The sequence below is a fragment of the Nicotiana tomentosiformis genome, chromosome 11 (assembly GCF_000390325.3).
Source record: "Nicotiana tomentosiformis chromosome 11, ASM39032v3, whole genome shotgun sequence".
Taxonomy (NCBI): Eukaryota; Viridiplantae; Streptophyta; class Magnoliopsida; order Solanales; family Solanaceae; genus Nicotiana; species Nicotiana tomentosiformis.
Genome location: NC_090822.1, coordinates 94,713,243 through 94,728,554, shown reverse-complemented (window position 1 = coordinate 94,728,554; position 15,312 = coordinate 94,713,243). Strand labels below are relative to the sequence as shown.

The following is a 15,312-nucleotide window of genomic DNA, read 5'->3' as shown; positions in this document are numbered from 1 at the left end:
TAAAAATGAAGTTTTGTTTATGATTGATGCTTGCAAGATGAAATGTCTTTAAATACCACGCCAAGATGTTGAGAGATCGTACAATTTGACGAACATCTAAAGTACTAAGATCTGTAACTATTAGATTTTTAAATGTGTATTTATCATGATATGATATTGGTTTAGTTAATTCTCAAAGTAAAAACTTCAATTGACATTTCAAACTAAGTTGATGTTTTTGTTTCAAGTGAATGTTCACTTGGTTTAACAATAGATAATTTTTACCAAGTCTATAAGATATAAGATGATAGATAGCTATTTTTTTAATCATTCTATTGAAAATTTTATGTTTTATTAAAAAAATAATATATTTCGTAAATTTAAAATGTCTTTTACGGTCAACTAAACTAGTTTATTAATAAAGGAGAGGAGAGAGAGCGCACGCAGTCACTTTTCATATCAAATGGAGCATTGTCGAGTTCTGCTGTTTGATTTTCAAACACGTAAACTCTACAACAGATTCACCCTAACAACAAAACTTAATATGGAAACAAATCTTCAGACAAGGCAAGAAAGCCAAACAAAATTGCCTTTGCTCTATTGGTTAACATGGAGTTCATTGGACGAGCATATCATTGGCAGGCCAAAGCAACAAAAATCCTAAAGAAATCAGGGTCCCGTTGATCACACTGTAAGTAACCAATATAAATAGTTATTGTTTCTCTTTCTTTGCCAAGGATTCTCCTTTATGTTCACTGCCTGCTGAGACCACATAACCTGCTCCAACCTGTGTCGAACGTGCAAAATGAAGTACTCAAACTTGAAAACAAATGCAAACATTAACTCATTCCCTACTCCCTAAGCTCGCACGCAATAACAAAATTTTAATAATGTCAACAACAATAGTAACAAATAATTAGTGTTATTGTTCTAGAAAATAGAAGTAGGCGAAAGAAGAAAAGCACAATACCTGGCAATCTTTCAGTACAGCACGTTCTTGGAGCTGTACATTACTGCAAATAACAGAACCTTGGATCGAACAACCATCTCCAATGGTGACATGGTCCATGATGACTGAGTTGACAACCTGCAAAAACAAGCAAGAAGGGAAGCAACTTAATAACGAGCTAGGAACAACATGTACTGCGTTTCCTGAGGTTTGCATCCTTGTGCGACAGAAAGTTGCAAACAATATCTGTGTTCCTTTTTATCAAAGGTAAAGAATGAATCATGCCTTCACATTTGAGCCGATCCGACAATGCCGACCAATGACAGACTTTTTCACGCTGCACTTGTCACCCATTTGTGAACCTTCTCCTAGCATACAATGCGGTCCAACCTAAATTAGATAAATACCTCAGTCATGAGAACCAAGATCCAAAAATTTGCACAATTTGTAACTGTGTTTTTTTGTCGCACTGACTTAGTGCAAGTTAATCATATATAAATTTCTTATATTCCCATAAAACAAATCAAGATCCAACAAGACAAATTAAAACCTAAAGGAAAGGTATGATGCAATATGAACTTCTTTCTTCGGCACTAACAAAAATAAAAAATAAAAAATAAAAAATAAAGATGACACAACATGTGCAACAACATAATATTCTGCATATATAACTGTAAGTTGCAACTCACTGTAGTTTTGGAACCAAGCACGGCTGTAGGATGAATGATGTTGTTCTGAGGAGAGAAAGAATAGTCTGACAGGTGACTAGCATCACCTATGACCTAAATCATAGAGAAAGTAAACTAGCTCATTAGCAGATAAGCAAACACATCTGCTTTAGAGATAAGCAAAAATACAAGATTAAACAGTAAATCTCACATCTCGATTTATGTCACTGAAGGCTTGAATGGAGTTTAAGCGCACACAATAATTGCTCTTGCTGGCAATATATACACAGCACTTGTGAGTCTTTCTTGGAGACGGAGCAGAACCATCAGGACCCAAAGCGTATAGTTCATGAAAACTTTGTGTAGATGCATTGGTCAGTAGTTGTGACAGCATAACTGTACTACTCTCAGAAAAATCCTTATGATGCCCATTTTCTTCTGCTAGCACTCCATTTTGTGATAACTCAGATCTCTAATATAATTCAACATCATCAACTCATGGAGAATCTTAGATGGGAAGTAAACAAAGTTAACATGTGGCAGAAAAACATCATGTGTTATAAGACTTACTAGCTGATTCCTCACGAGATAAGGCAACACGTCGCGCCTCAAGCTCAGAAAAGTTTCTTTCTTATTCAGAATCTCTTGCAAAACGGCTCTACAGGAGAAAACATGGAAATGACGACCATTTTCGAACATACCCACGAAAAACCATCTTAGAGAATATCCAAGCATAATGGATAAACAACATCAACTAAAACTACTTGAAATCAGATAGAAACACCTCGAACCTCTTGAAGGCATACATATGAGCATCCATTAGATCAGCACGAATCTCCATCTGCAGATTAAAGAAAAAGGATAAGAAGGAGAAGGAAAACTCCACCGAAAATTAGGGAGAAGATCGTATATTTGGATGTATGTGCACGCATGCACTTCTTTTCTAATGGTCTAAATTCTAATATCATATTTTCATGTGAAAAGAGAAAAAAGGCAAAAAGAAACAACAGAAAAGGTTCTTGCAGAGAGCAGTAAGTCCAGTATCTCACGTTGGTTAATAAGCAAAATTCAATAATACATATACAAGGCAGTCTGTGTTTATCGTATTTGGATAGAGAGGAACCAAAGAGTTTTTCGGGGGAAGCAAACTGAACCAGAGATCATTATCAGGAAGATTATTCAAGAAGTGTTTATAGAGCACCAATGAAGAATAGGCCGACTGCAGTACTTAGACAACTTAATTTCTATCCTCGATAGTATTGCATTACAGAATAGTTGTTTGTGGAGTTCTTTGATGTTTTAGTTGAGTAGCTGTTTTCTGCATTTTGGATGGAACAGTATGCAGTTTTTTGTGTTTGTATATTTACAGAATGTCATTGGTAATAAAATTTCTTTTATTTACCCAAAAAAAATAACAGATATACATGTGATCATGAAAAACATAAAAACTCGTGCATTGGATATAGAAGAAATGAAAGAGATAGATCATATGAAGGAAAAATTCCAAAATAATGGCAAGCCATAGCCAAGCTGAATCATAGATTTGGAGGAGGAGAAGAAGAATACTACATCTTCAAGCAAATCTACCAGTCCTTCACTTATTTCCCCTCTCTTTTCCCATTAGTTTCTCAAGTAACAGGAATCAGACAAGAGGAAAGGTGCATGAGTAGAAGAGAAACATATCAGAAAAAACTCCCATCTTAGTGATTTCATTAGCTATGAAGTTCGTACTGATTGGCATCATTTACCTGGCCTACCGCCCGGAGAATGCTCTTCTGGACACGAATATCTTTCTCAACTTCAGCTCCTAGAGGATATCAAAGATGCCTCGTAAGGGAATAAAACCAATTGATGCATGAAGGATGTAAAAGCATATGCAGGGGTCTCACCAGCAGCTATATGCAACAGAAATTGTTTAGTGGGGTCCAGTCCTATAATGTTATGGCGTGCCGGTTTCTTGGCTTTGTCCTTTCCGCCAGAGGAACCTGACTCTGATGGGCCACTGACAGGAGTAGAACAAAGCATAGCGGTCACTGCAGCATCATGTCGTCTATGAGCAGCTGCCACTGCCCCAGGAGGAATATCAGAAACAAGATCACCACTCACAACCTGCATAAGAATCAAACTAATTAGCTCATTGAAGCATGCGACCATGTTGGAAAGCAATTCGGATTAGAACATCAACCAAAATGTCTTTTGCAGTCAGGTGGTGATCAATGGCCCTAAGAGCTCCAGCTGTCCCGATATCCTCAGGGACTGCTGCAACCTGAAGACAAAGTAACAACAAAATAAGCCCTTTGTAGCAACAACCATACTAAGTTAACATGGGCCAAATAAGTATAAGGATGAGCACTAGATTTATCAAGTGAACTTTTTAATGGTAAAACTACTAGATTCATCCTGCTCAAAACAGTCAACAGGGAGCATTAAATAAATTTATTTAGAGTCCAACTGTTGAGGAGCATTAACGTTAATAAAGAGCAAGCTCATAACAAAAGAAATAACAATAATAATAATAATTTGGCACTGCTTGGCCATTCGGCCTTAAGTTTAGCACAAAATAGCCCAACTCCCATTTTATTTGCCCCTTTAACCATATTCCCGCACTGTTAGACAATTTACTTTTCTCTGCAAATTCACCACGTCTTCCTCACTTGTCCCCTGCCCCCTCCTCTCTTCTCTTCTTCTTCATTAGTATTTTCTTAAAGACCAATAATAATAAGGTTTGGGATTGAACTGGAATTCGAAGTTGGGACTCGATTTGGGACTTGAGTTGGGAAATTGAGGCGTGCAGATTGTCAATGGAGAATCATTCTAGCCCGTCTCTATTTGGATTGTGATCAGCGCCTTGCCAAATCAAGACTTGTAATTTGTTTATGTACAACAATAAACAAAACTGATATGCGCAAAGCTAGTTTCCTTGCTTCCCTATAGTCGATAGTAGTGCTGCATAACCTATCAAAAATATTAAGGCTGCATCTGGGGAGTGCAGTTGGCAGACTTGCAAAGCAACTGGATTCCACTAGAAGCATGAAATTTCTTAGTTACCAAAGCCCTTCTCTCTGTTGTTAAGCGTGAAGATGCTCAAAGACCTTTTTCTTTATGATGGTTGTGTCAGGACCACCTTGCACGCTTCACTGGGTATCTACTACCTCGGACCAATACAAGTATGGGTAACTCTGCCATCAAAGCTTAGGATGGGAAAAAATCACCTAATGTTTTTAATCTCCGCTGGGATTTGAACCTGAGATCTCATGGTTCTCCCGCTTCATTGATCAATAGGTCACATCCTTGAAGAACCTACTCATAATCTTTGAGCTATATGCCAAAACAAAATTGAATCATCAAACAAAAAGTATCCACACTATTCTAAGTTTCTAACAATCTTATTACTATTTCTCTTTAGTTACATACATTAGAACAAAAAATTGTTAGGGGAATCACCTATCATGTCTGCAATATCAATATTGCCAAATTTCACTTGACAGCTGAAACAATGTACTATAACACGCACTTATAACCCTCATAGTTTTCTTCACAATATCACCTCGCTTCCCAAAAAGAATGCACTTTTTTATATTTAGAAACAATTCAAACTTCTCATTTTACCGTTGCTGAGATGATTTATAACCCTATAAATATCTATAGCTTGTTTTAGACCACAAGATTCAAAAGTTATTTTTTTCTTTCTTAAATTCCATGTCCACTCAAACACTGCCACATAAAGTGATCCAAGAATTACCTCAACATGTAGGCGATCAACATAAGCATTTGAAATCCAACCCCCAACAAGAAGAGCTGCACTTTCCCCTTCAACAACCTGATAAAATACCACAATCAACCACACTATTCAATTAAATAACCCTAATTTCCATAATTAACACAAGAAATAGTTCAGTGCTCAAAACACAATTAACTCACAACAATAAAATCCTTGAGATTGTTTTGCTCAAAATGCTCCAGCACGTAAGACAGAACCGGCCGGTTTGCCACTGGAAGCAACGCTTTGGGCACCTCCTGCAGATTTTATTGGAGAAGAACTTATAAAAGTAATAGGAAAAAATGGGAAAGGGCTAAAAGAGAAAAAGGGTAAAAGGAGGAGACCTTGGAAACAAGAGGAACAAGGCTTTTTGAGAAGCCACCTGCTAATACTACCACTTGAAAATCCATGGGTATGAAGCAACCGCGGAGAAGAGCTTTTTCACACTTCAGAGGGGCGATGGCGTTGAGGTTTAAGGAGTTTTTGGTCATTTTAACGTAAAAGGGATTGATGAAGTACACAGTCAAAAAAATTTAATTTTTGTTATAAAATAAAGGCCGGAAAGTAAAAGACAAGTATAGAGATAAACTGATATATTATTCAAACTTTAAATTTATGTACATAATGTAAATTGCTTCTCTAAGCTGTTGTGTAAGTTGTTACTGTACCAGATATAGATAATCTTCTACCAGGATAATGTTTATCCATAACGGGATACCGAAAGGATAAGTTCATTATATCAGATATGGATAATCTTCTATCGGGGTAATGTTTATCCATAACGGGGTATCGAAAGGATAAGCTCATTATACCAGATATGGATAATCTTCTACCGGAGGTAATGTTTATCCATAACGAGGTACCGAAAGGATAAGCTCATTATACCATATATGGATAATCTTCTACCGGGGGTAATGTTTATCCATAACGGGGTACCGAAAGTATAAGCTCATTATACCAGATATGGATAATACTCTACCGGGGTAATGTTTATCCATAACGGGATACCGAAAAGATAAGCTTCTTCATGAGACTTATTTCCAATAGAGTACTAAATAGATAAACATATTTACGGCGGAGTCTCATATAGATAAGTTTCTTCAGAAAGCTTATTTATAACAGAGTACTAAATAAACATTCATAATATAATATATTTATAACACTCACCCTTGGATGTTCATTAAAAGATAATGTGCCTCACTAAAACCTTACTAGGAAAAAATTCGTGGGAAAAAAATTCTAGTGAAGGAAAAAAAGTACACATATTTAATAATACGCATAACTAGTTGTCTAAAAAAACTTATAAGGAAAACCCTGTGGGAAAAACCTTAATAAGGAAAAAAGAGTATAGCGCGTATTTTACTCCCCCTGATAAAAATCATGTTTCAAATATTTGAGTATCCGCATTCCAATCTTGTATACCATCTTCTCAAAAGTTGAAGTTGACAAAGATTTAGTGAATAAATCTGTCGGATTATCACTTGAACGGATTTATTGCACATCAATGTCTCTATTTATCTCCTTTTATAAATCCCCCATTTAATTGGGCTATGCATGCAGCATTATCTTCGTATAAAATTGTGGATCTTTTATCACATTCCAAACCGCATTTTCCTTGAATAAAATGAATCACTGATCCCGGCCATACGCATTTCCTACTTGCTTCATGAATATCTATTATCTCAGTATGATTTGAAGAAGTAGCAACAATAGATTGCTTTGTGGAGCGCCATGATATGACAGTCCCTCCACATGTAAACATGTACCCAGTTTGAGATCGAGCTTTATGTAGATCAGATAAATAACTTGCATCTGCATAACCAACAAGATCTACACTACCTTTGTTAGAATAAAATAAACTCATATCAAGTGTTTCCTTTAAATATCGCAATATATGCTTAATAACGTTCAAATATTTCCGTGTAGGGGAATAACTATATCTTGCTAGTAAATTAACAGAAAATGCTATGTCATGCCTTGTAGCATTAGCAAGATACATAAGTGCACCAATTACACTAAGATAAGGTATTTGGGGATCAAGGAGTTCCTCATCCTCTTCTGGAGATCATACCAAATCCTTATTCACTTCAAGTGATCGAACAACCATTGGTGTACTCAATGGGTGCGCTTTGTCCATGTAAAAGCGTTTTAAGATCCTTTCTGTATAGGCAGATTGATGGATAAAGATCCCGTCTGCTAAATGTTCAATTTGCAGACCAAGACAAAGTTTTGTCTTCCCAAAATCTTTCATCTCAAATTCTTTCTTAAGCTATTCAATTATCTTTTGGAGCTCTTCTAGAGTTTCAACAAGATTTATGTCATCAACATAAACAGCAAGTATAAAAAATTTTGATATCATTTTCTTTATAAAAATACATGGACAAATATCATCTTTTATGTAACCCTTTTTCAGTAAATATTCACTAAGGCGATTATACCGCATACGCCCAGATTGCTTTAAACCATACAAGATCTTTGTAATCTGATTGAATACATTTCCCGAGATTTTGGATTTGCTTCAGGCATTTTAAATCCTTCAGGGATCTTCATATAGGCTTAATCAAATGAGTCATATAGGTTATGACTTGCATTTAGATGGCATGACATCTTCAGGTGTCTGGATTACAGGTCCGATCCTCACAATCTTTTACAATATTATGAACTATATTGTATCAAATATAACGTCGACGATCATTTTGTATCGGTTCCTAAGCGACATAACTTGTTGAGATCTCATCACTTTCTTTATTTTCAGGTACCTGAACTTCTTTTGGAGTTTCATGAAATGTTATGCCGTGGGTTCTTCTAGAGCTCATTTCTTCCTCATTATGATCATTTTGATTATTTGCTCCCATCATTTTTTAAGGATTGTTACCTTTGGAACGGATCGGTTTACTACGCTTCATGCGTGCAGTAAACTTTATCCTTCAGGGACTTTGATTTTAATAGGAGCATTTGCAACTGAAATATGATATTTAATTTTGGATCAGCAAATGCTTCTGGCATTTGACTTGAATTATATTCTAAGTGAGGATCATATTAATGATAATTCGATTCATATAGCATATTTTCCAGTTGTTTATTCTATCCACCAAATGTTAGAAAAACTAACACATATCCCCAATCTTCTTTGGAAAAGTTATCTTTGTGCATTGTGGTAGAGAACTTAATCATATACCACACATCAAAAGTTATTAGATAGTAAAAATATTTGGTTTCTGATCCTAAACCAATTGTGAGGGGAGGACTTATCATATTTTGTTGGTCTGATGCATACAAGTGTTGTTGTATGCAATTTAGAAAATCTTAGACTAACACATGAGGCTTTGTTATTATAAGCAATAGTTTAGCCATTAATAGGAGTTATTCAACGCTAAACTAGCTTGGATATAAACCAGTATCATCAAGATGAACTATCTTGATTTCATAATCTTAAAATTATGTTTTTAATTGAGAAAAGCAATTTCAAATGCCAAACTGCAGGTTGACAATAAACACACATGTAACCATCTCATATATCATCTATAAGTGGTTCACATAATAGGTGAATGAGCCCATATTCACCTTTTATATATTCCATAATTCAAGGGTCTTAGACCCAACTTTAGCTGGTATAATCAATTTATTATGAGAACAAGCAACACAAGAGAATTTTTGAAGAATCTTCTAGTTCTTTAGTATATGCTTATCTGAATTTTCAAATAGCTCATTTAAAAATGGCAAATGAAAACTTCAAGTTTATCATAGCATGTGTTATCTCTTAGTAAGCTTCTGGTTTACAATGGCATACACTTTTGCATTAGTAAACTTCTGATTTACTGTGGCTACTTTGGTATCATCGAATTTCTAATTTACTGTAGCTATTTTTGCCTCAGTAAAACTTCTGATTTACTGTGATTGCTTTTGTATTAGTAAACTTCTGGTTTACTGTGATACATGATATAGTACAAATTGAAGAATAAGGCAGGTCACTTCTCACATACATATTATTTTACCCCCTTATGATTGTGGAAACATGAAGATTTTCAATCTTCCAATCATTTGTAGTCTCAATATGATAACCATTTGTATTAGTAAACTTCAGGTTTACAACAATATATGTTTTGACCATAATCATATAATATAAATGACATATTTATACATAAGCTCTTCGATAGCCTTCGTTTATTATCCACAATCAAATATTTATCGGACACTACTGGTGGCATATGTCTTCTAGACAAACAACTAGCTCTTCAGGGGTTGTTGATACATTTTGTACTATCAAATATTGCCCACACACTTCTGGTATCATGAGAGAAAATTTCTTCATAAACAAAATAAATATGATAGTAAACATCATTATCAAAGCATAACTTTTATTTATGTACAACAATTACATAACCATATTATCTACTACAAATAACAAAAATTAAAATATTTACATTTCTACAGATTCATCACCGATCACATGACTTGTTTCTCCTTCCGGGAGTGCAAAGTATCAGCTACATCCAAATGCATGAAGTCTAAATTATCTTCATAAATAAAATTTGCTTCAGCATTTTTCTCTGTCTTCTTCGGGGAGGCTTGGTATAGCTCAACCAGGTGCTTTGGCGTACGACAGGTACGTGACCAGTGCCTTTTTCCTCCACATCTACAACATGCATTTTCTACCTTTGCCGCTTGGACCGCTTCGTGCTTTTGTTACTTCCCTTTCCACTACTGGGGGTGAGGAGGGTTCTTTGGTGCATTATTATTACCATGATTAGTGTTTCTTCTCCGACCACGACCATGACCATGACTGGGGCCACGTCCTCTTCCACGCTTAGCTTGGTGGAAGCTCGTCTCATTCACTTCAGGGAACGGACAAGAACCTGTAGGTCGGCTTTCATGGTTTTTCATTAATATCCCATTATGTTTCTCGGCTACAAGAAGAAGTGAGGTAAGTTCAGAATACCTTTTGAATCCCATCTCTTGATATTGCTGCTGTAGGAGCATATTCGAGGCATGAAAAATGGTGAAAGTTTTTTTCAACATATCATGATGAGTAATATTATCACCACATAGTTTCAATTGGAAAATAATTCTGAACATAGTAGAATTATACTCACTGATAGATTTAAAATCTTGTAGCCTTAGATGAGTCTAATCATAACGTGCCCGTGGAAGAACGACCATCTTCAGGTGGTCATATTTATCTTTCAAATTATTCAACAGTATGACTGGATCTTTAATAGTGAGATATTCCATTTTCAAGCCTTCATCAAGGTGATGGCGTTGGAATATCATTGCTTTGGCACGGTCTTGGTTTGATGCTTGATTTTTGTCCTTGATGGTGTTTGCTAGACCCATCGCATCAAGATGAATTTCAGCATCAAGCACCTAAGACATGTAGCTTTTGCCCGATATATCCAGGGCAACAAATTCAAGTTTAGAAAGATTTGACATTATTTAGAAAAAAAAAGTTCGTACCTCTAATACTTTCAAAATATTTGCTCGAGATGACAGAGTCTCGTGCTGATAACGTGTTATAAAATAAAGGCTGTAAAGTAAAGACAAGTATAGAGATAAACTGATATATTATTCAAACTTTAAAGTTATGTACATAATGAACTGAAATTTCCTCTAGTTTTATAGAAGAAAGCAAGTTGCTGTGTAATCTGCTTCTGTAAGCTGTTGTATAAGTTGCTACTGTACCAGATATAGATAATTTTTTACCTGAGTAATGTTTATCCATAACGGGGTACCGAAAGGATAAGCTCATTATACCAGATATGGATAATCTTCTACCGAGGATAATGTTTATCCATAACGGGGTACCGAAAGGATAAGCTCATTATACCAGATATGGATAATCTTCTACCGGGGTAATGTTTATCTAGAACGGGGTACCGAAAGGATAAACGCATTATACCAGATATGGATAATCTTCTACCGGGGGTAATGTTTATCCATAACGGTATGAGATATGGATAATCTTCTATCGGGGGTAATGTTTATCCATAACGGGGTACCGAAAGGATAAGCTTCTTCAGGAGACTTATTTCCAATAGAGTACTAAATGGATAAACATATTTACGGCGGAGTCTCATATAGATAAGTTTCTTCAGGAAGCTTATTTACAACAGAGTACTAAATGAACATTCATAATATAATATATTTATAATAGTTTTTTCAAATTTTTGGTTTGTTTCGATTTTTAAAAAATAAAACTGAAAAGTATTTACAATATACCATAGTGAAGTATGTTTTATGGGAATTACGATTATATAATTTTATTGTTGGAGCTATATTAATATGCTTTTATGCTTGATAATTGATAAAACATTGATGAAAATGTCATCATAATATTTTGGTTATGTAAGAAATAATCAGTAAATGAATCAATTAACTTACATAATACATACATTATTGTATACGGTCAAAACCGATTTTGCTCTTCATGTACTTAGTTAAGATTGGAACATGATGGACCGAGGGTCGTTTTCATAATACCGAGATGAGATCCGAAGCCAGGTTACCAAACTCAAGATTCAGGGACCAATCAATACCGAGCTCGAGTCCAAATCGAACTATGATGTGAAGTGGCGTCATCGAACTCAATACCGAGCCCGAGTCAACATCGAGCTCGAGTCAGTATCGAGCTCGAAATCTTGGAATCGACCAATATCAAGTCCAACCAAGATCGAGCTAAGAGACAAGAGTCGTTGTAGCCGCACTTGGTGAGAGAATCTCGGCAGGAATTAAGGAAAAGCTAAAATAACTAATCTATCATGGGATTCCCACTATGTATTTTTTTATTATATCCAAAGTAGGATTCCTCCACTATAAAAGAGTGGCTATCATTTCTGTAAAAGGGGGAACATTATGGCATCTACACACTCCCTTATTGAAAAGATTATTGATATTCACATATAGATACATGAGAAATTATCCTTTTGTGAGCCTTGTACATTGATTCATCTTGCTTATCCATAAATCGTTTTCTATTTAGTTTGGTTTTTATTTCATTCCTTTTTTACAGTCAATATTCGATATTTATCTATATACTTTTCCGATTTGTACCAAGCTATACCACGTATCCTTAGAACTACGTATAAATTTAACTCTATCCATTTTTCGGGTAAACAGTTTGGCGCCCACCGTGAGGCTAAGGATAATAGTGGTTATTTGGTACGAATCTCTATGAAACACACTATTTTATACTTGCTCTTGGAAATATCTTTGATTTCACGCTGAAAATGACGAATTCACGATTAATGGCCATACTTATCGACAACGAAACTAGCCTTCAAGATGAGAACAACAACTTAACGCCCGGGGTGAAAGTCCACTTGTCGATCCCGTTGGAGCTCGGGTCGAAGAACTAATAGACGTTAATTCACATGTGGCTATCAAGGCAAACCAACGTTCCGACCCTGAAAATAACATTCATGGTGAAACTCGATCTGCAGCTCGAAATACCCAAAACGATGAGGAAAACGGAATCAACTTGCGTATGATTTTCGAAATGTTGCAAGCTCAACAAGTAGAAATAGCCCAGTTGCACAGCCAAACCCAGGCACCGACCAGGCTCGAGCCTAGTCCACCCCAATAAGTCACCCACAAAATGGGCCCAGCTATAGTAAGGTCAAATGAGCAAGAATCGGGGACTAATCCCGAAATTATTAAGATGCTCGAGGAACTGACAAAACGAATAGAGTCAGGAGAAAAGAGGATTGAGGCAAATGACAAAAAAGTGGAAACGTATAACTTCAGGGTTGATCAGATCCCGGGGGCACCACCGATATTGAAAGGCTTGGATTCCCAAAAATTCGTACAAAAGCCCTTCCCCCGAGCGCAGGCCCGAAACCGATCCCCAATAAGTTCTGCATACCAGAAATTCCTAAATATAATGGAACGACAGACCCCAACGAACACGTCACCTCTTACACATGTACCATTAAAGGGAACGACCTAGAGGACGATGCGATTGAATCTGTATTATTGAAAAAATTCAGTGAAACCCTGTCAAAGGGAGCAATGATATGGTATCATAATTTACCGTCTAACTCTATCGATTCTTTTGCTATGCTTGCAGATTCTTTCGTAAAAGCACACGCTGGAGCCATAAAGGTCAAGACCAAGAAATCGGGCCTTTTCAAGGTGAGACAAAAAGATAACGAGATGCTAAGGGAATTCGTATCTCGTTTCCAAATGGAACGAATGGATCTACCGCCAGTCATAGACGATTGGGCTGTTCAAGCTTTCACTCAAGATCTAAACGAACGAAGCTCGGTGGCTTCACGGTGGTTGAAGCAGAACCTGATTGAGTACCGAGCTATTACCTGGGCCGATGTACACAATCGGTATCAATCGAAGATCAGAGTTGAAGACGACCGGTTGGGTTTTGGGTCCGTTATTAAAAGGGACATCAATCGAGAATCAAGGCCGATCAGGGACATATAACGGTCGTATAATGGAGATCATAGGGGTAACGAACCATAACCCCGTACAAGGCGATAAAAGAGGTGATCGAGGCTAAGGGTCTCGAGGGCTGATGAACAGGAACGGGTTCGACAGGCATACCGAACCCAAGGAAGCACCATGATTATCGGAATATAAATTCAACATCGATGCATCCGCCATCATGTCGGCTATCGGACACATCAAAGATACTAAATGGCCTCGACCTCTGCAGATTGATCCTGCCCAGAGAAATCCCAATTAAATGTGTGAATATCATGGCACTCAAGGCCACAAAATGGAAGATTGCAGGTAGCTGAGAGAGGAGGTAGCCCGATTATTCAATAAAGGGCACATTCGAGAATTTTTAAGTGACCGGCCAAAAACCATTTCAAAAATAGGGGTTTCAGTAGACAAAATGAACAAGAAAAGCCACAATACATCATTCACATGATCATTGTTGGGATCGATACCCCCAGGGGCAGGTGCTTAAACGCACTAAGATGTCGATCATAAGAGAGAAGTGATCCCGGACTTAGGATTACACACCCATAGGAACATTGTCCTTTAATGATGAAGATGCAGAAGGAGTCATGCAACCCCATAACAATGCACTGGTAATATCTGTACTTATGAATAAAACTCAAGTTAAACGTGTGTTAATTGATCCAGGTAGTTCAGCCAACATTATTAGATCGAAGGTCGTAGAGTAGCTCGGTTTACAGGATCGAGTCATGCCCGCAACCTTGGTTCTAAATAAATTTAATATGGAATGTGAGACTACTAAGGGCAAGATAATTCTGCCAATAAATGTGGCCAGAACCATCCAAGAAATGAAGTTTCACGTAATAGAAGGCGACATGAGGTATAACGCCTTTTTTGGAAGACCGTGGATCCACAATATGAGAGCTATACCCTCGACCCTCCACCAGGTTCTGAAATTCCCAACATCGGAGGGAGTCAAAATGGTCTATGGAGAGCAACCGGCCGCGAAAGAGATGTTTGTCGTCGATGAAGTAATTTTGATATCTTCACTATCATCGACAGAAGGATCGGATTCGAAGGGGGAATGGAATATCAAATAGCAATCACAAACGTCAGCTTCGACCCAACTAGAGAATCAGAAGACTGGCGAAGATGATGAACATGGGGTCCCTCGATCCTTCGTGGTCCCCGATGATTCCGACGCTACCCAATCAACGGTCGAAGAACTGGAGCAAATCATGTTAATCGAACATCTGCCAGAATGAAAGGTATACCTGGGCACGAGGTTAGATCCCGAGCTCAGGAAAAAGCTTATTCAATTTCTTATAGCTTACATGAACTGTTTTGCTTGGTCCCATCTTGACATGACAGGGATCCCACCGGGAATCACCATTCATAGGCTACGCTTGGACCCAAAATTCCACCTGGTAAAACAAAAAAGGAGGCCCCAGTCCGAGGTTAAACATGCTTTCATCAAAGACGAGGTAACCAAACTTCTTAAAATATGATCCATTCGGGAAGTAAAATACCCCGAATGGCTAGAA

At 37.0% G+C, this 15,312-nt stretch overlaps 1 protein-coding gene across 1 annotated transcript; it reads right to left on the bottom strand.

Moving 5' to 3' along the window:
• Positions 1–412: 412 nt before the first annotated feature.
• LOC104106842 (uncharacterized) lies at positions 413–5,854 on the bottom strand. The gene is made up of 13 exons (XM_009615486.4): positions 5,701–5,854; positions 5,518–5,613; positions 5,339–5,416; positions 3,782–3,862; positions 3,486–3,705; positions 3,345–3,403; positions 2,388–2,437; positions 2,167–2,254; positions 1,808–2,068; positions 1,618–1,710; positions 1,214–1,318; positions 950–1,066; positions 413–766 (listed from the first exon to the last, which is right to left on the bottom strand). Exons 1-13 carry the CDS (start codon positions 5,845–5,847, stop codon positions 692–694), a joined length of 1,470 nt encoding a protein of 489 aa, XP_009613781.2. The 5' UTR covers positions 5,848–5,854; the 3' UTR covers positions 413–691.
• Between the last annotated feature and the right edge of the window lie 9,458 nt (positions 5,855–15,312).

Bases quoted from the DNA above. Each gene is read 5' to 3' on its own strand.
- LOC104106842 (XM_009615486.4), bottom strand. From the start codon at position 5,847: ATGACCAAAAACTCCTTAAACCTCAACGCCATCGCCCCTCTGAAGTGT. The intron at 1,067-1,213 runs GCATGATTCATT...TTGTTTTTGCAG, and splicing joins GGATCGGCTCAAATGTGAAG to GTTGTCAACTCAGTCATCAT. The intron at 767-949 runs GTATTGTGCTTT...CGTTCGACACAG, and splicing joins CTGTACTGAAAGATTGCCAG to GTTGGAGCAGGTTATGTGGT.